A 20374-nucleotide genomic window follows, 5' to 3' on the forward strand; every position below is an offset into this window, starting at 1 on the left:
TTAATGATATTCTAAACAAAATCAGCAGAGCTAAGTATATCAGTAAGTTGGATCTTACTAAGGGTTATTGGCAAGTGCCACTGGATGATGAGGCAAAACAGAAAAGTGCTTTTGTTACAGCGTTTGGTCATTTCAGTTTCACTGTAATGCCATTTGGTATGGTAAATGCTCCGCAACTTTTGTGAGATTGGTGAGTAAAGTCCTTAAAGGTCATGAAAATTATGCAGAAGCTTTTATAGATGACATTAGTATTTTCAGCGATTCCTGGGAAGATCACTTGGTACATTTGAGAACGATTTTTACAGCATTACTGAATGCAAATTTAGCAGCCCGACCGTCAAAGTGTAAATTGGGGTTTAGTGAGGTCAGTTTCCTCGGACACATGGTAGGTGACGGTAAGATAAAGCCATTGCTGTCTAAGGTGCAAGCAATTCAAAACGTTCCAGTCCAACTTACCAAAAAGAAGGTAAGATCATTTTTGGGTCTCACTGGATTTTACAGGAAGTTTATTCCTAATTTTTCTAGTCTTGCCTTACCATTCACAGACTTTACCAAAAAGAATTCACCACACACAAAAAAAATGGACAGATGATCTTGATACTGCATTCAAGGAACTTAAAGGTAAGTTGGCATGTGAATCAGTATTGCACAGTCCAGATTTCAGTCGTACATTTGTCTTGCGTACAGATGTAAGTGCTACTGGAGCAGACGCAGTCCTCGAACAAGAATTTGACACTGGTAAGCACCCCATATTCTTTTCGTGTAAAAAGTTTACTGCAGCTGAGAAAAACTATTCGGTGATTGAAAAAGAATGTTATGCAATTATTTGGGCTGTCAAAACACTCAGAGTGTATTTAGAAGGGAAGCAGTTTATTATTGAAACTGATCATGCTCCATTGACTTGGTTACAGAGATCAAAACTCTCAAATCAGAGGCTTTTGAGATGAAGTCTTTTACTGTAGGAGTTTTGTGAAATAATCAATTTGATTTGTGAAAGAAAAATACATTTACCATGGGAAATTAAAAACCAGAACTCAAATCTTAAGCAAGGGTGAACGTGTACTACGTTTTAAAGGACACTCTCCAGGACTGACGTGCTGCTGATAGACATTTCATTTCTATATTTTTTAATTGTATTTGTTGTAAAAATTTACTTTTGTTTTGTTATTATATTTTGTTAAAATTTTTCATTTCTTTTGTTTTCTTCATATTTTCAAGCTCTTTAAGTGTAAAACCCACATCTCAACAGTATGTAATAATGTTACTTAGAGACCTTTGATCTTGAATGACAGGTATGAAACATAAAGACAGATGGGAACTTTTATGAATTTATGTATGATATGACTTTTTCTTAGAAGATATAAAGGAGAAATGACCCGAGAATAGGATAGATTAGTCCAGATTTTTGCATTTTATTTGAAATCCCTACTTAATTAGAAAATGAATAATCCTTTAAGGTAGTCCGATCCCCAGGTTTATGAAATTAGCAGTTAAGTAATCAAAAATACTCATAAAAGTATCTCTGAATCCACAAAGCTATGAAAATTTATCCACATTGTTTCTTTAAAGTTAAAGATTAAAGTTAATCATATTATGTAGGGGAAATTGTCAAATCTCCAATATTTTTGCAGAAAAAGCGAACTGGAATATCACCAATGCATTTTCTAATTGAAAATTAATCAACAAATTTATTTTAGGTTAAAAAACGATATGTATCCAGGCATTTAGAGAAATTGTTATGATTTTTATACTTATTTGGTATTTTTTGTCTTCTATTTCCGTCATGTATTACATAATACATAGTGCAAAAGGCTTTCGCTATCATTGCAAGGCACCATAAATCACTTCTTATTCCATATCATGCTAATAAGCATTGATATCTAATGCTGGATTCAAGAAAATCTTATTTCTCTAAAACTGTATTATTTTCCTTTCATTTTAGAGGGTACAAATGTCAACTTTTTGAGACGTTTTCTAAGACTTTAAAAAACCTTGAATCTTATAAAGATGAATAAAATGAAAATTGCTGCATAAAAAAAAATCATTTTCAAGCTTCATTTTGATGCATTTCAAATTAAATATTAATTTTTGGAGTTATCCTTCCTGTCTGAAGATCCTTAAAGATTTTCTTGTTTTCATTTTTTTAATTTAAGAAATTCTAAAGACTGACTTTTTGAGAGTTTTTACGCATTGAATTAATTGTCGATGTTTCGGAAGCAATAATGGTATGACCACGTGGTGCAACCCCAAAATAGGATGTTGTTTTTCTACAGTGGGTCTTTTAGAGACAAAGAACATTTGTCATCCAATTTTCACATTACGTCACCCATGTAATTGGACACAATTGATAGATTTACTTCATTTTGTCAATTTCAATGAATTTTCTGAGATTTTAATTTTATTTTAAATTCTACAGAGAGTGTAAAAAAATGACACCGACAAAGGGTGATCTTTTCCCCCAAATTCAAAATTTCACTTTTTTTGAAAACTCGCATAGACTTTGAATTGTTTGAACAGCATTGAGAAACACAAAATGTAACGGAAAAAATATTTAGAAAGGGGAAATTGTAACGAATAAATTAGATCATGAAATCAAATAAAATTGAAAACTATGCAAATGTCTCTGTTAAACAGCCAAAGTTTCGCATCATAATCCGAAAACTTACGCTTTTGTTCGCGGAAGTTTTGCGTTTATTCGCGAAGTTACGCGGTATTACGCGAAAGTTACGCGTTAATTCTGGAAAATTTCGCGTTATAACGCGAAAATTTTATTTCCTTAACCTACGAAAATGAGCTAAGTGGGCTTTTGTAGGTACCCCTTGCTTTCAATAAAAGAAAAATTAAGTCTTCTGTATGAACAGTGAAATGATCTACCTCCGATTCTGCCAGGTCGTTGCTGTGTGGCTAAACATATAGCATTTATTTTGGAATTGTATCCAACCAACTTCACATCCTGAAAAATCAATTTAGGATGTATTAGAGAAAATGTGATTGTATATTTGATCCGAAAATTATTGACCAAATGGAAATCATATGGCAAATATGCATAATATAAAACTCAGAAGATAAGTATGTTGCTTCCTTGGTCACGTATCATACAATGAAATGTGGAGATTTACAAAAGAGTTTATTATACCTCATTATAAATATTCTAAACAACGCGTTATCTGATTGGTTCTAAGTTATCACGTGATCGGGCCGTAAAACTTCATATTTCCCGGCCGTCCGCACGCATTTCATCATATTCCATAGCCTGGTCCCCTGGCTCATCCTTTGCCAAGGCAGGAGAGCCAGGTGGATTACATTCTATGCTTTCCTTTGATTGGTCAGAAGAATGCGCGCTAAATCGTGGGTATTTGAGCCGTTGCCGTTAACCACGGAAATAAATATCGACGTAACAATGACACATTACGTCGACGACGTAGAAAAATACGACGTCACAATGAACGTCTTCACCGGAAGCGCAGCCATATTGGACGTCACAATGGACTAAGATTCAGGGCGGATTTGCCCTGAATCCATTGTACTCCACCTGGCCCTAGTGACGCAGAGTATACGAAGCAAAACAGGGACAGGGAACCAGGCTACATATTCCACCTCTTCGGAACACCTAGTGTATTTTCCCGCAATATAGTTCTTGTTCGGTGAACTAAAACTCCCGAGAAAAGTAGACGTCACAATAGCCTGGTTTACGTCACAAAACTGATGATAATGTGTTGAACAAAGGGTTTTATACAAACTTTTCGTAAAAAATGAAAATGCATTTGAGAGAAGTGCCGAATTTGAAAGTTTATGTTTATTTCAAAGGTTTTGCTTGTTTCGGTATAATAAACAATTCATTGCATGATAGTGAGGGAAATATGAAGACTTATTCAGCTAAGAAATTTAATATAATTCCGTCGGGCGAAGCCCTCAGGGAATATGATTTTTCTTGACTGAATAAGTCTTCATATTTACCTCACTATCATGCAATAAATGTATAACATTAATCAAGTTCAGAAGTCCATTGCAGACTATAAGTAATACAAATATTGAGCACAGTTCTTTAAAAACATCAGGAGTGGGATCGGCTGTCATGGAGGAGTAAGCATCCCCTTGTCGACCTGTCATATCAGCCATGTTCTCCTTGTCTTGATCGGGCAAACGGAATTCAGTGTCAGTAATGGTGTAAATTAATTACCAAAAAACTTTTTAATTGATATTCATAAAAAACAATAATCTGAATTTCAATTCTTGGTGAACTATGAAGATAACAAACAGTAATCATTTCAGAGGTCCATTTAACAATACAAATCAGGAGAGGAGTAAACACGGAACTGTAAAACACTCAGAGGTGGGATCAGGTGCCATGGAGAAGAAAGCATTCCCTGTCGATCGTTTACGCCCGCCGGATGTCCCTTGTCATGATCGGGGACAGCTGAAAATCCCAAAAAGTTGACAATCCCCAAACAATTTATTGTTTTATAAAATGTATAATAACTAATATGAAAAACATTAGTTAGCAATTATAACTAAATGACAGATTGTATTTTCTAACAAGGTCATTATATCGAAACAACAGGGGTCGGTAACATACAAGTACTATATTTGGTAAAGAAGAAGGTACAGTTTCAATACAAATCCTGCCCTGTGATTTTCTTAAAATTGAAACTGATGTAAAAAATGAAAACTCATGTATTTTGAATTATTGAAATTCCATGTATAAAATTATACAAATCATTTTTCTAACATGCATTTCTAAATGCTAATTGTGACATCATAAACATGTGCATTTTCCCGTATTTTCTTAAAATGCTGCAGAAGACAACAATTTTCAATGGAATTTTCTTTTAGAAAACATTGTCCACAGGCATCGCCCACAAAGATTTTTAGATATGTGTTTTTACATTGTATTTTACACAACATATCCAAAAATTAAAGTGGGCGACAGCTGTGGACAATATTTTCTAAAGGAAAATTCCCCTTGAAATGGGTCATTTTGCAGCTTTTTCTGTTTGAAATAGACAAATACATCAAATTAATGACGTCATATTTCCAGAATGTACTCCTTTATGCCAATTTTTTCCCTGGTCTTTCAAATTCATAAACTTAAGTAATATTTAGGCCAGTTTCAGAACTTTTTAAAAACATTTATTTTTTAGGGCACAATAATGCTAAAACCATACCTTCTTCTTTAAAAAAAAAATACATAAATTTGATATTCCGTCTGGTTTTAAATAAAGTCACCTTTTATAAATTCTACATCATATGTAGTTAATCGTCCTTAAAGTTTTTTTGTTTTTTTATTGAAGTTTATTCAATATGATTGATATATAGTATGTTGTTTTACGTCCCAATCATTCAATATGAAAAAAAGAATACCTTTCGTACAAATGACAGTACCAAGAACAAGGAGTGCGGTGGTTAGCTTCATTCTTCTAAGTACGTAATATGTAAATGTATGATTTCTTATCTTCTAGATAATAAATGTACGAGAAAATGGCTCCAAAACAAGAGAACGAGGTTACATAATATGCAAAAATCCTCGATTTTCAAATGAAAGTTCTTTAATATAATTTAGGGAAGTTATGACGTTAGAAAAATTGAAGCATTCTGATTGCTATATGAATTAATACACATGTTTGTATATAGTCTGATACCATCGTTTATCCCTAGTAAATTACTTGTATTAGACATACGCGTTGAATGCTATTTATTGACTCAACGAATTATTGACAAAATGTCTCAAGTGTTTTTAAAATACCACAAAAAAGTAGTCCCGCTGAATTCTCAAACCAAGTCAGTCAGATCCACAAAACGTGGCACTTTCTGTTAAGTTTTGGTGTTTTTCTTGCCAGATTATAATTCTAATAAGTTGCCCCCCCCCCCCCCCACTATCTGGTCAGTGGTCAAGGCTTTTATTGGGGGGGGTAGAGCTTGTAAGATTTTTTTTGGGGGGGGGGGTTAAGCCCCCTCCCCTACTTTTGAAACAATTGCTACGTACTTGCAAGTACACTTGTAAACAAGAGGCTCATGGGCCACATCGCTCACCTGAGCATATGGGCTAGTTAAACAACACAAATCAGCCAGTATTGAAAAGTTTACGTGTTAGGGGAGAAGGGATTTGAATTTTTTTTTAGTTGAGAATGTCACTGTATCAATAAAACATATATGTATAATTTTGCCATACTTGAGAAGAAGAGTTTCAAAGATTTTTCCTATATATTTAGTTTAAAATGTATTTATTCAAAGAAATGGATTGAACAGCAGGCATAACTGCCTCTGATCATTCTCTCCATAGGTCAAGGTACAATTACAAGTACATGTAAACACTGAAAAAACTGTATGAAGAGTAGATTATCAATTGGTACATATTTAGAATGAATTCAGAGGTAAAGATTCTATGTAAAGATTTGATTGCCCATTATGGCCACATTTTACCCCTAGGGGTCATGATATGAACAAACTTGAATTAACTCTAGCTGTCTTTACTGAGGATGTTTATTGTTTCCATATCAGTATCACCAATCAGAGCTTTACTGATCTTAAGAATATGATTTTAAAATAATTTTTCCCATGCATTCCTATGTAAAACTTTGATCGGCTATTGTGGCCCCGATTTGAACAAACTTGAATCTACACTACCTGAGGATGCTTCCACATTAGTTTCATCTTTTTGGCCAAATGGTTTTGGAGAAGAAGATTTTTAAAGAGTTTTTTCCTATATATTCCTATGTAAAACTTTGATCAGCCATTGTGGCCCCACCCAACCCTTGGGGGTCATGATTTGAACAAACTTGAATCTACACTACCTGAGGATGCTTCCACACGAGTTTCATCTTTCCTGGCCCAGTGGTTGTGGTGAAGAAGATTTTTAAAGATTTTTCCTATATATTCATATTAAAAACTGTGATCAGCCATTATGGCCCCGTCCTATCCCCGGGATCATGATTTGAACAAACTTGAATCTACACTACCTGAGGATGCTTCAACACGAGTTTCATCTTTCCTGGCCCATTGGTTCAGGAGAAGAAGATTTTTAAAAGATACCATTAATTTTTCATTAATTCATCATTATCTCCCCTTGGAAATGGGCTTGGCCCTTCATTTAAACAAACTTGAATCCCCTTCACCCAAGGATGCTTTGTGACAAGTTTGGTTGAAACACAGGGACTTGCTCCTGGCGTGTAAAAAATATTTGCGAAAAAAAAAACAATATACTAGTGTAGTTTTATATCGTTTTTTTTTCACAAATATTTTTACACGCCAGGAGCAAGTCCCTGTGGATGAAAGTGGCCCAGCGGATCTTGAGAAGAAGATGAAAATGTGAAAAGTTTACAACGACAACAACGACAGACAGATTTTGATCAGAAAAGCGCATTTGAGCCTTCAGCTAAAAATAAGTGTTAAAGAAATAACTACGGAAAATAAACACTTCAACTACTTTCATATCTCAGTGGCTAATTTTCAGTTGCAAGGTATAGGGTAAATGAATCTTAGATTTACAGTCAATTGATAATAAAATAATATAATCATGCGAATTACACTGCGATAAATTTCCTAGAGCACACACAAAATAAAAATCTTGGCCAAATATCCAAATATCTTGAGAAGTTTCAGAATTTTAGGAATCGGGCTCAAGATGCTAAAAACGTCTTTCGTTTACAGATTTGTTTAAACTATGACTATTCTAAAAAAAAGTCTTTAAAATAGATCAAGTAGCCCACAGATAGGATAATAATTTTAGGATCATGTCTTCGTCCATATTACGCAAGAGTTTACAGTTATTTGATGAAGAGGACCAGGAGGGGAAAGGTGAATACATTCATTCAATTCATTTTTTTCGGAAATTTTCCTGTTTGTGTTTTTTCTAATGGGTGCCAGTTAATGAATGTAGGCCTGCTACTGTCATTCTAATGGCATGTTTGTAGGCCTACATGCACATCATATTCTAATACAAATTAATTTCGCCCCTAGTACCCTACACCAGAAATTCATTGCATTTGACTTTCTAATCTCCGAAATTTCTTAATACAGTAGTCACAAAAAAAAAATCAATGGCAAAAATGCCAAATAAAAAACAATGATTGCTGAATTCACCAGATTCTAGATAGAACGTTCTCTTGTTAAATACATATTGTCCTATGGACCTGGTCACGGCTTGTCCCGGGAGTCGGGACACAGATTAGGCCTAGAAAAAAAATATGTTTGTTTCCGCTTTCAGGCTGAAAAAATATAGGGTAGGTAGGTAGGCAATTTTTTTTTTTTTTTAAATTTTTTTGCTTCTTTAATCAAAACGTGTATAGAAGTAACATTAATGACAAAAGAAATGGTGTTTTCAAGCATTACTGTGACTTAACTTATAATAGAAAGGTGACCCAAACTTCTTTCTGTCTTGAAAAGCTTGCAAAGTTGGAGGCTATAATTCCCTGGTTGAAATCTTGGACATCATGGGACAAAAGCATTAAAAAAATATTTAGGGTCGGCACTATAAATTAGGGTCGGTCGGGAAAGCGGAAACAAACATATTTTTTTTCTAGGCCTTATTCTAACCAACCAGATTCTGATAACGAATTTATTAGGTATCGATTTCATCAGTGCCACTGCCTTTACCTGGTTTTTACTGTCCACATAAAAATTTACCTATCTTCTAGGCCTAGATTAATTTCATACACGAAGAGGCTTCGATCTGTTTTTAAGTCTGAATAATTGTCCAATAAATTGTGTTGCCACAGGGGCTTGCTCTAGGCATGTATAAAATAATTGTTTTTAAAAAAAAAACGTAATGATGTACAAAAGCGTGTTGTTTTAGAATATTTTATGTTTTTAAATTAAATGTTTTTAACACACCACTGCCACTAGACAGAGCAAGCCCCTGTCGCATTTAGTGTCTTCTTACATGTACCTTATACCAATCGCATCATCTCAAGTCTTTTTGTCAGAAAAACAACCTCAAATGAATAAACATCACCAGATTTAAAAATTTATACGTCTTCCTGTTTATTTGAATATGTGATAGACAGATTTAAAAGTTCCTTCTATTGTTTATTTTAGGTAATATATTTACATTCCATAAAGTTAAACTTCATACTCCAGAGATAAGAGGTCATCCCACATTTATTTCAAAGTTTAGTAATTTACAAGGGGGTTGTCAGGGTGTCTATGTAATACATTAGTCGGTAAGGTCTTAGAAGTTGTGATTGACCTTATACAGTACTGTACATTCAATGTTATTAGACTTCTGTTAAAATGTTTCCTATATAAGGTTCAGAAGGTAAAATAGTTATCTTTTATAGTTCTCGAATAGCTAAGCTATACCCCGGGGTATAGTTTTTGCTATCCACCCTCGGAAAATTGTCATGCAATTTTTGCCTCCAATTTTGATTTACAGCGATAAATCTATTGACTTATGATGTCATAATGACTTCAGTAGCATTGTGACGTCATCAGGATTTCAGATTATTCTTGCAGTATTATCTTACTCCAAAATAATTCAAACCTCAGAAATTATATTATACATCAGTATAATAAAATGCTTATCCACTGTTTGTGATTGACAGGGACTATTCCCTCAGGCAAGCCCTCGGGAATAGTTCCCTGTCGCAGGTTTGATAAAAGAGCTATTCCAATCACAAACAGTGGATAAGTGTATACTGTTCTTGGGAGCAGTCCTTTTGGTCCCTTCTACAGCTGTTTTTGGTGCTATCGTATATCAAATTACATAAGTATATTAATATACAAGTACAATAAAGAATTTGAAAATATGATGATGACAATATACATGTTCTTAAACTAATACCAGGCAGTCTGAAGAAAAGAAAAGGAGCTTCAAAAGATGTTAGAATCATGGAGGACTCTTCAAAGCGAGGCATCAAGAAGCGCAAGAAGAAACAACAAACCAACAAAGCCAAGACAAAGCGCTCAAAGGAATCAGCTCTAGGTATAAATAGAAAGTAAGTGTAAAATCTTAATGATTTCATGTGCATTGTCAGCCATTGTGCAATTTTTCTCAAACATACATTTACATTGACAATGGAATTCTGCAGTTTACTCCCTCATAATCTTTGCTAGCTGCCTTAAAAAAATTTGCCTTTTAAATCTCATTATATCAGCTTCAAGGTTGATTTATTGTAAAATAGTTCATATTTTTCAGAGACATACAACAGAAATAAATCCCTGGACTTTACTGAGGAATCTCTGCATTATCTCAACATGATTTCGAATATTGGAGGAAAACCTGATTCCAAGACTGTAAATACTGTAGGTATCTGTATCATGGTACAGTACTGTACAATATCTTTGTTAACAAAGAGTAGAGAGTACTAGCTTTATATATAATAGTACAATTGACATCCGAAGAAATGCATTAAATTTTGCTGTGATGTTTTAAGTTTGTTTTCTAAGACCACTTTAAATTCATATAACATACTTTATCTTGAACAAAACAAACCCATTTATGACCGTTTTATATTAAAGATGCAAAGTTATTTACATGTATTTTAAAAAAGTGTATTTCTAGAAAACTTACCCTGTTAATGAGTAACTTTAATCTCAATAAATAAACAAAAGCATTTTGAGAACCTAAAATCTTTATAAATTAACAAATCTTAAATCAAAGATGAATGAATTCGAGGAGCTTGTTTTTGTAGATTTTGGAACATAACAAGGGGAGATCATCCAAGAACCGCAAGGAAATGGAGACCAAACCAGCATCAGAGTCTATATTTAGTGAGAAGGACTTTGAGGATTTTAAGAAAGAATATTTAAATTCATGACATGTACATGTATATCTATCATTATGATTGTGTTTATATTTAAATTCATGAAATGTACATCTATCATTATGATTATGTTTTAGAAATAAGTATTGACAGTTTGAATGTGGTACACACATAATTTAATATTATTGCATTAAACAAAATCTGTGACTTGGGATACTGCTACCATTTGTTTTCTAAGACTTGGGAGGTTTCTAATTTCTGATGAATATTTATGTGAAGACACTTCCATAGTTCATGAAGTGAAGGGTCAATGCATTTACATACGGATTTTGGTTTGCACAGTTGGGACTAGAAAACTGTCAATTCTCCGTTATGACCCAATACTGAATGATGAATAAATGAAAGGTACTGGTATATAATATTACTGATCCGTGCATTTTTTCCAAATAAAAATGTCCAAAGATTGTGTTAAATTTGTTCTTGATGTATTTAGATGAACTGTGAAATCACTAATTTTCGCATGGTTAAATTTTCATGGTTTTCAGGGCATGAAGAGACCAACAAATTTATGTCCACCATGAAATGAAATTTTTCACATATACCATACAAGTATTACTACTGAACAATTCTTAAACCACAAAATCAAATCTCCATGAACCAATGTATTTTCCTGAAACCACAAAAAATTGACCCCTCGAAAATATGTGATTTTACAGTAACTGAATTTTTCCCCTTTTGTCAGTTGTATAAATCTGAAAGGGAGATAATCTTTGTTTTGCATCATTTTAAAAATCGGCTGGTTTGAAAAGTGGTCAGGAACTTTCTGCACAAGGTGCATGTGCAATTGGAAAGAAAAATAGGATAATAAATTGGACCTACTTTTGAAAAACCCAAACTTTTCCAACAACTTCTGAATGGTGTAGTCTCGTTTACCCCAGACTCTCGCTCTCGAGACTTTGCCCGAGCGAGAGTCTGGTCTGATTCCTATTTAATTTTTGTAACCAGTAGAGGTCGCTAAACCGGCTAACAAGATGGCGACTCCCGTGAAAATACATGTGAGAATTTACTTTTTAAACAAAGATGTGTGCGTTTTTTGTTCCTTGTAAAGCAGACAAAGGTATTTTATTATAAAACGAGATAAAAGTAAAGGCGCACCCTCTGACTTTTCAAAGAATATATATCTTAGCATCGAAGAGAATGTATCAGCCAATGAAAATCCATACCGATTTCTCGGTAAGCCTCGATTTGAAATTACAAAAATTAAATAGGAATCAGACCAGACTCTCGCTCGGGCAAAGTCTCGAGAGCGAGAGTCTGGGGTAAACAAGACTACTGAATGGTGGTGCTAGGGCTTTCATATTTTACGAGTGTTCCCTGTGTCCAGACCTTTCTTTGGTTAGCAACACTTTATGACCTTGGGAGGTTTCATCTACTTTTTTCAGACTTTAATCTTGGGTATGAACTGTCATATTAGGCATCAATCTTTTACACAAACCCACAACTTGTTACTTTTCTAAACAATTAAAAATACTATAAGTAAAATAAAAATTTTAAGCATATATAAAATTCTTGTTTAAAAAAATCATGATTTAAACTCACAATTACACTGTTTAAAACAGAAAAGCCATTTCTTTTGACAAGTAAAATTTTATTACACTTTAATGGTTTACACATGTAACAGAAGTTACACAATATACCAGTCCTTTACAAAATAACACTGTAACTGAGGTATCAGTCTCCATTAATATCCTTGACCTTTTATTGAGCTTCCTGGTAAATCATCTTCATGAGAACCAGAACTCTGCAATGAAGAGAAGAAAATTAAAATCAGATGTAATACTAAACAGAGGTTCAAGAGCCACTACTCTTACCTGAGTCAAGAAACAAAGATGTAGGTGAATGAAACTCCTTATAGACTTTAATTCTAATGCATATTTTGAACAACTGTTATTCAGATTTGGCTCATTTGAGCTATAAAAAAACTTCTAAATGCATGAATGTTTATCAAATAAATTTATAATGCAGATATATTGAGAAAGAGGAATAAATACATTTATTTCTGATGTCAGACAGAGAAATTCTTTTTCACAAAAATTAAGTCCCATATTATTAACAGTAGCTTGATTATGTGGTGTTGATGAGCAGTGGTGCCATTCTGTCAATGAACATTTTGAAGACTTCCAGTTACATCTAACTCTCAGTATCACAATTCAAAGAGATTTTACCTTTTGAACAAACTGAGGATTGACTGCAATTTCTCTGTCCATTTCTCGTAGCTTTTCCTCTACCAGAATGGCTTTCTGCATCTAAAAAAATGAAAAATTCTGGTGATGTGATCCTGACAAAGTAAAATTAATTTATGTTAAATTAAGAATTGTTGTAAGAAATGTGAAGATCATAGAACTTCTAACTCATATTGATTCAAAATTCTAGAAAACTCAGAATGAAGGTGAGTAGAATAAGTTTGTTATTGATGCAATCTGCAGCAGTTCAATGTTAAAAAATTGTAGAAAGAGCATTACAAAATTAATGTAATAAATCAAATGAGAGAAAATTCTATTAACCTCTTTATCTAATTGTAGTAGCATGCCAGCACTTTTGTACTGCTCTGGGTTGTCATGGAAACTGACCATACCATCTTTTTGATTAATAGAGGCAAATATTTCACCATCTTCTATCTGTCATAAAAATACAAAATATTCATTTCATACCGAAGTGCTGGATACATACATGTACATGTATATAAATCTTGATATTAAATAACTGAATCATGCTTGCTAAATATATTACTACTTACCATGTGTAGAACATATTTTTCTGCTTCTTTAGGACTGGCTAATTGTACACGATTAGCCATATCGGCCAAAGATAGTGTTAAAAATGTCTGAAAAAAAAAGACGGAGATTTCACCTTCCTTATTCATCAATTGCAATTACATTTCACTCTTTTCAAATCATTGTTTGATATGACATTTAATCATTGCGAGAATGCATTTGAAATACATCACAATTAACTATTATGAATTTGTACTGGAAACAGATATTTAGGAGAAAATAAATCTTTGACATTAAAATTGTATTTCTTAATGCATGTAAATACTGTATATTAAGCTTATATATTTACCTTCGTTAATCTTTGAATATTTTTCTTGTAAAGTGAGGTAATGCACTGTTTTACCAAGCCCATATTGTTATCCTAAAAAGACATAATTCCTATTCATAAAAAATCTAATTCACAAGGTCCATCAGGGTTGTTAACTTTAATTACTAGTAATACATTTTCCTACAAAAAAGTCATTTCTGAAGTTTAAATAACATCATTGTAGAAATAAAGGGGGAGTTTCGATAAGGCCGCTTTGCGGCCCACTTTTTTTCATGAATATAAATTTCAATATTTTTTTTCCAAATCAGTTTATAATTCAAGATAAATATGTTAACTTTTGTTATATATATTTCAAAAGTTGAGGTGTTATATATTTATTGCTGCAGTTACGCCGTTTTTAGATGTATCTTCAACGCGTTAACATTAGGCCTATGGGAAAACACGAGAGGATGGCATTCATTAATCGATGTTTAAAGTATGAAGTGCATGAGGGACACTCACCAAATTTTGCACAGTTACTACACATACAATATACATTATTGCCTTAAAATTTATTAAGTGTCGCTTGTGCACTTCATATTAAAAAAAAACAAAATTGCACAAAAAATGCGTATCTAAATTTAGAGGCACTCTGTCACTTGATCTGATCAAGTATTTAAATCATCAGCAAAAAGACGCAGATATTGTTTTCATTGATGCGGATTTTCAAAAACATAAACGATATATAGTTTAAACCTATCTCCTCATTATTTTGATACGAAATTCATCGCCTATATATGATATTTACGTCTTTTTTTCTAAAGTCATACAACTGTGAAAAAATTACTTGTGTTCTTATTTAAATTATCTTAGAAATAATTATGCCCTCTAAAACTTAACATTTTTGATTCTGAATGTGTTTAATACATGTATTTGTATTATTATTATTCGCTCATAATCTTGACAAGTATTGTTTTAAAGAAAAGCCTAAACATTTAAATGTTCCTGTCTATCAAACGGGATAGTGGGGTTGCAAAGTTGTTTTTATTTGTTCCGCTCATAATTTATTCATCTCTTTCGTTTCATGGTTATAGCCTGAAGAAAGTTATTTAAGCCTTTCTTTAGAATGGAATTCCTCGCTCCAGCCTGCTAGAGAGGCGCTCATATATACCTCCATGTGGGTGAAACAGGGAAAATGTAATGTTTTACGTCTGGATGTTGAGGTGAATATTTTCTGCGGAACTTAAGATCCAACACATATCTTTGGCGTTTACACATGCATTTTGAACTGCGGCTCTAGTTTAGCAAACTAGATGCTAGGGGGAACCTCCTTTATGGTCAGCCCTGGGGAGTTGCAGATACCCATCTTGTCGTAGACATACTGAAACTCTCTAAATGAGGTGTGAATGGAGCTGTTGAAGCAAGATGAGTATCTATGGAGAGCTGGGAAGCGGGAGGGACTTAGTCCTGGCTGTGATTGTCTCAGCTGTGCTGAGAACGCAACCCAGACCTGAATGTGGGCAAATACCTCTAACTCGAAATATAGATGATTCAGAATCTAAAAATTGTTGTCTTTGTCATAGATACGAGGGTCGTTAGAAAAGTTCGCGGACACTTTGAATTACGGAAAATCTATTTTGTACTGTGAAGTATGACCTATGTCTGAATAAATTCCTACATTTTGTTTATTGGTATGTAAAAAATCAGGTCCATATAATAAAATCTTGAAAATTTACAACGATTTTAACTATGAGGTCATGGAATTCACGGAGCAATCACTTGACGTAAGGCGACGTGACAACCTGATTTCAACCGGTAAAGTTTTGTCGTAGTGTTCTATAAATCTTTCATTTCTTCAGATTTTTCTTATCTATTTTCTACTTTAAAATTGAATATCTGTATCAAGACATATTACTTTTCTTTTATATAATGTCTTTTGTACTGATTCGGATATTATTGAGATCTTTAAAAAAGTCTATGCAGTTAATCGATCAGGTATGGAAACTATGCAAAACCATATAGGCGCAACGCAACGTCCATGCGATACGGGGGTATTGAAGTATCGATGGAGGTAATCATTCAAAATGTTAATCCTTCCATTCTTATGAAGCTACAACCATTTGAAAACTTGTCCTTTGTAGGTGTAGGAAATTCCCGGCAGCATCTTGAACATTTTAATCTCAGACATTTTCCAGTCTGCATACATAATTTTTACATAGTGCAGTGCTCCATGACGCTAAATGACGTTCCGATTTTTGGCTGTGTTTTTAAGCGTTGATCAGTTAAAAACGGCTATAAAACAGTCATATACCCTCCAATTTAGTTCAAAATTTCTCCCAGTGACGTTTCATGAATACTATAGCGGCAGGTAAAATATCATAAAACTCTTTGCGGTACAATTGTGCATTTTTTAATTTTAATAAAGAGTCTTTGTGATGTAAACGTGCCAAAATGTAGCATGCTCCGTGAAGCAAGATTTATCAAAATAAAAAAGCTGTATATTTTTCAATAATCATCGGAGAGCACCAAATTCTTGTATACTAATTGGAAAAATGGTAAAGATTTTATCTGCAAAGTTTGACCGGTTTCGTGGAAATAGCGCGCTCACAATAAAACTTGTCCGCGAACTTTTCTAACACCCCTCGTATGTTCGCAAGAATAGCAGAAAGGTTATAAATATGAAGAACCAAGGTCTGTACAATTATATTTCACAGAAACTTCAAGGGTCTGGGTCTTCTCTGAACATAGAGTCAGACATAATATGCAATTTCTGTCGAACTGAGTTTTATAGGGTACAAAATCTAGAGTCTAGCAGTGCAATAGATTCCCTTTTAGAGAAAGATCATAATGTACACAGAAACGACCCATCCTTTCAAAGCCCTAAACGAATTCGGTTGTCTATACCCCGAGCCAGTTTATCACATTGTAAATGTCAGTTCTGTTCAAAAACCAAGAACCTAAGAACTATCACTGAAGAAATCAAAATGAAGGCATTCGTAGATAAAGGAGTTCTTATCCCAGTAGGTGTTGTGAGCGTCATATGGTTGATGGTAAAATTGACCCCAAAGTATTGGACAATCTTTCGCCAACCTCTGACTTCACTAACTTTAACAGATCAGAAATTACAACTATGCTGCTTAATTACCTTAAGAGAAAAATACCTTGAACGAACAGTAGGTATAGACTTTGAAAATCCGCAGTCTCTATCTGATGAAGATTATTACAATCTCAATGGGATCACAAAATCGCAATTTGATGTTCTTTCTAAGTACATATCTCCTCTTAGAATTTCATGCAACAGAGCACCGAGAACATGCCTTGCCCTGCTACTGACAAAAAAATTAAGAACGGGCAATTCTTTAAGTATTTTGAGCAGCATGTTCCAAATTAGAAATAAAAGCATTATTTCCAAAGCTATTGCTAGTGCTAGAGATGCCTTGATGGAAAATTTTGTGCCTAAGTTTCTTGGATTTTCCCACATGACCAGAGAGGATTTTATATCCAAACACACAAGGCCCTTTGTTCAGCATCTTTTAGCAGACGGAAAGCCCATTGCTATACTTGTACTGGATGGTACATATATTTACATCCAAAAAAGTGGCAATTACACTTTTCAGAGACAGACGTTCAGTGGTCACAAGCATAGGCCTCTTGTAAAACCAATGATGGTTGTTGGAACAGACGGGTATATCCTATCTGTTCTTGGACCATACCTAACTGATGGCAAGAATAATGATTCTGCCATATTAAACAGTGTTATCCAAAATAATGTTGAGGAAGTTCAAAGCTGGATTGAGAAAGAGGACTTACGAGTTGTCGATGGGGGTTTCGTGATTCGTTGGATTTTTTGGATAAACTGGGGATAAAACATGAAATGCCTGATTATTTATCTCGTGGATGTAAGCAGCACACAACAGAGGAGGCTAATCACTCTAGATGTGTGACAAAGGTCAGATGGGTTGTAGAGTCGCCAAATTGCAAAATCTAAACGTGGAAAGTGCTAGACCAAGTGGTTCCAAACACCCAGATAAAATGGATAGGTGATTATGTTAGAATTGTTTGTGCTATTGTCAATGCTTTTCGACCTCCTCTCGTATCAAACAGTGATGAAGATATTGCTCTTGCCAATGAAATGAAACAACTGTCAAGAAAGTCAAATGAACTTCGAGAAATGGTTGAAAGAGAAAACCTTTCCAGTAAACGAGCAATTTGGAGTGAGATTTCCCAGGATTGTATTAATAACTTTCCTGGCTTAACAGAAAATGACTTGCGAACACTTACACAAGGGGTTTATCAAATTAAACAAGCAAAATCTTATACAGTGGAACACATGTCTACAGATAGATCATACAGCATATCTGTCCATAGGGATGACGCTGGGCTACTTCGAGCTAGAATCCAGTCAAGACACGTATCTGCTAAAAAATATTTCCTATGGATTTCCTACGATGAACACTCAATACCTCCCATAAATGGATGGTACTGTCAGTGTAAAGTAGGATCAAGAACAGTGGGATGTTGTGCTCATATTGCAGCCGTTATTTGGTACCTTGGTTATCAGAGACATCATGCAGTCGATAATCAAACTTTTTCAGTTCATGACGGGGCAATTCTAAATGCAGCAGACACTGAATGGGATTCCGAAAGCGATTAAATAAATCAAGTCTTTACAATCTTTATATGATAGGGAAACAGTCAATGCGTTTTTTTTTTTAGAATTGTCGATACATATAATCATTATTCATGATATAAAAAGAAGTTTGTCTCTGAGAATATTATTACTATAAATGCATGGTATGGTATATATTTTTAATATTGGAACCATAAATAATTTTATATTCAAATATATTTTATTAAATTTTTAAATTAATATAACTATTTTTATATAATTTGGAGAATGCATTATGGTATATTTTAATTTTTTTTTTTAATTTAAGTATTCCCTAAAAGTAAAATCGATGAGAAAATTATCTATGTTTTACTTATACACTGAATATTCCCGTTTAATATCAAATCATTGTTTTGACTTCTACTTATCTTTGTCTACTTTTCTTTGTATTTTCCCCAATATGAAAATGACTTATTCTACATGAATTTCAAAAATATGAACAAAATATCAATTTAATTTGATTTTCAACCTTCTGTATTTGATGCTTTAAGCTAATCCTACGTTCCAAACAAAAATTATTGTTCAATAAATGAGAAAAAACTCGTACCATATATAAAGCATTCACACATTTATTACAAAACATTTTTCAGTAAGAAAATCAATAAATTTGGTAATTTTTGGTCTTTACTAAAATATATCTTAGGTTTCCTGCGATATTTTTAGTTTTAAATCTCAGTCCTCGGCTATTAAAAACATCCATTCTAAAAATAAAGGAAAGGGGGTATACTTAAATTTTCAAGTATCACGTGATCGGAAAATGCGTAGTATAAATTATTTTCATATTTTCTGAAAGATAAAAGGTTAATTAACAAAATATTAAATTTTCATAAAATTTCTTGAGGGGTGGGAAAACGGCCTTATCGAAACTCTCCCTTTAGCCATGCAAAGCTTTCAATAACCGAAATACTTGCCGTACCCTGGTGAAGGTTTCCTGATACTTGTTTACTGTGGCTCGTAACTCGGAGGGCGTGTTAGATCCGTAAGTCAAAGCCAGATCATGGTAAGCCTGGCATAATGGCTGAAATCAAGATTAAGGATTAAAAAGAGCCCTTGTATTCAAGTACATCTCTCTGATTAATTAATATAAAAAAAAAATCTATTGCAAACAACTCATTGTCTAAAGAGACTAAGTTTTGTATAAACTTGAATACTAAGAGATGATCTGTATTACTTACCTTTATATATCTTGTGACTACCTGTGATATATATTTTGGTAGATTGGGAACCTGCAATAACATTGAAATAATAAATATATTCTGATGGAAATAGTAAAGCATCAACTAAACCCTCTTGTAGTACACCACTGAGATATCATAAAATAATCTTATCATGAAATTCTTATCAGATGAAAAATTTTTTTACACATGTAGGTAAGAATCTATAATATTTATTTCCAATAACTTAACACTGAGAGACACAGCCTTCATCTAACCTTTCCATGTAGAATAAGAGCAACAAGGATGTACTTTTTGTAAGCTTCTAACATGATATGACTGACAGCCATACTGGGTGTTGTTATTGCCTAAAATTCAAACAAAATCATAAATACACAGAATTTATTAAACATTAGAATACGGAAACATTAAACAACAAAATCTAATTTTCAAAACAAGACAGCACAAAGATTTTTCAGAATTTCTTTAAAATAAGGAACATTATAATTTATAGAGTGACATGGGATTAAATAAAGCATTTTTAAACTAATTTTTCAGGATACAGTTCACTATGATTAGACTTGTCATACTTACTATTTCATACATATACAGAGCTTTTTCATAGTTCTTCAGAGCTGTGTAGATCATTCCTCCATAATAATAATATAACAGAAAATCTTTGGCATCATAATGACCTCCCTAGTGAAAATAATTAATAACATTCATTAATGTGAAAATAAAGTTTAAGAACAAGTCAGTGCTTGCTATTG

General features: G+C 33.4%; 2 protein-coding genes across 2 annotated transcripts; one reads left to right on the forward strand and one right to left on the reverse strand.

Moving 5' to 3' along the window:
• The first annotated feature begins 7666 nt into the window (after positions 1-7666).
• Positions 7667-11164, forward strand: LOC134262875 (active regulator of SIRT1-like). The gene is made up of 4 exons (XM_062745195.1): positions 7667-7794; positions 9782-9919; positions 10133-10239; positions 10629-11164. Exons 1-4 carry the CDS (start codon positions 7731-7733, stop codon positions 10752-10754), a joined length of 435 nt encoding a protein of 144 aa, XP_062601179.1. The 5' UTR covers positions 7667-7730; the 3' UTR covers positions 10755-11164.
• A 1163-nt stretch (positions 11165-12327) lies between these two features.
• LOC134262876 (COP9 signalosome complex subunit 3-like) lies at positions 12328-20299 on the reverse strand. The gene is made up of 9 exons (XM_062745197.1): positions 20199-20299; positions 19883-19972; positions 19626-19676; positions 19367-19468; positions 13824-13895; positions 13498-13584; positions 13265-13378; positions 12926-13006; positions 12328-12501 (listed from the first exon to the last, which is right to left on the reverse strand). The coding sequence occupies exons 1-9, from the start codon at positions 20250-20252 to the stop codon at positions 12442-12444; spliced, it is 711 nt and encodes a 236-aa protein (XP_062601181.1). The 5' UTR covers positions 20253-20299; the 3' UTR covers positions 12328-12441.
• Between the last annotated feature and the right edge of the window lie 75 nt (positions 20300-20374).

This window comes from Saccostrea cucullata, unplaced genomic scaffold (assembly GCF_032062105.1).
Source record: "Saccostrea cucullata isolate Sc308-1 unplaced genomic scaffold, CSIRO_AGI_Scuc_v1 ctg11615, whole genome shotgun sequence".
Taxonomy (NCBI): domain Eukaryota; kingdom Metazoa; phylum Mollusca; class Bivalvia; order Ostreida; family Ostreidae; genus Saccostrea; species Saccostrea cuccullata.

Excerpts from the sequence above, each read along its gene's own strand:
- LOC134262876 (XM_062745197.1), bottom strand. The coding sequence starts at position 20,252 with ATGATCTACACAGCTCTGAAGAACTATGAAAAAGCTCTGTATATGTAT. Across the intron at positions 13,585-13,823 it reads ATATTCAAAGATTAACGAAG|ACATTTTTAACACTATCTTT; the intron begins GTAAATATATAA and ends TTTTTTTTTCAG. Across the intron at positions 13,379-13,497 it reads AAAAATATGTTCTACACATG|ATAGAAGATGGTGAAATATT; the intron begins GTAAGTAGTAAT and ends TTTTTATGACAG.
- LOC134262875 (XM_062745195.1), top strand. The coding sequence starts at position 7,731 with ATGTCTTCGTCCATATTACGCAAGAGTTTACAGTTATTTGATGAAGAG. Across the intron at positions 9,920-10,132 it reads CTCAAAGGAATCAGCTCTAG|AGACATACAACAGAAATAAA; the intron begins GTATAAATAGAA and ends CATATTTTTCAG. Across the intron at positions 10,240-10,628 it reads ATTCCAAGACTGTAAATACT|ATTTTGGAACATAACAAGGG; the intron begins GTAGGTATCTGT and ends TTGTTTTTGTAG.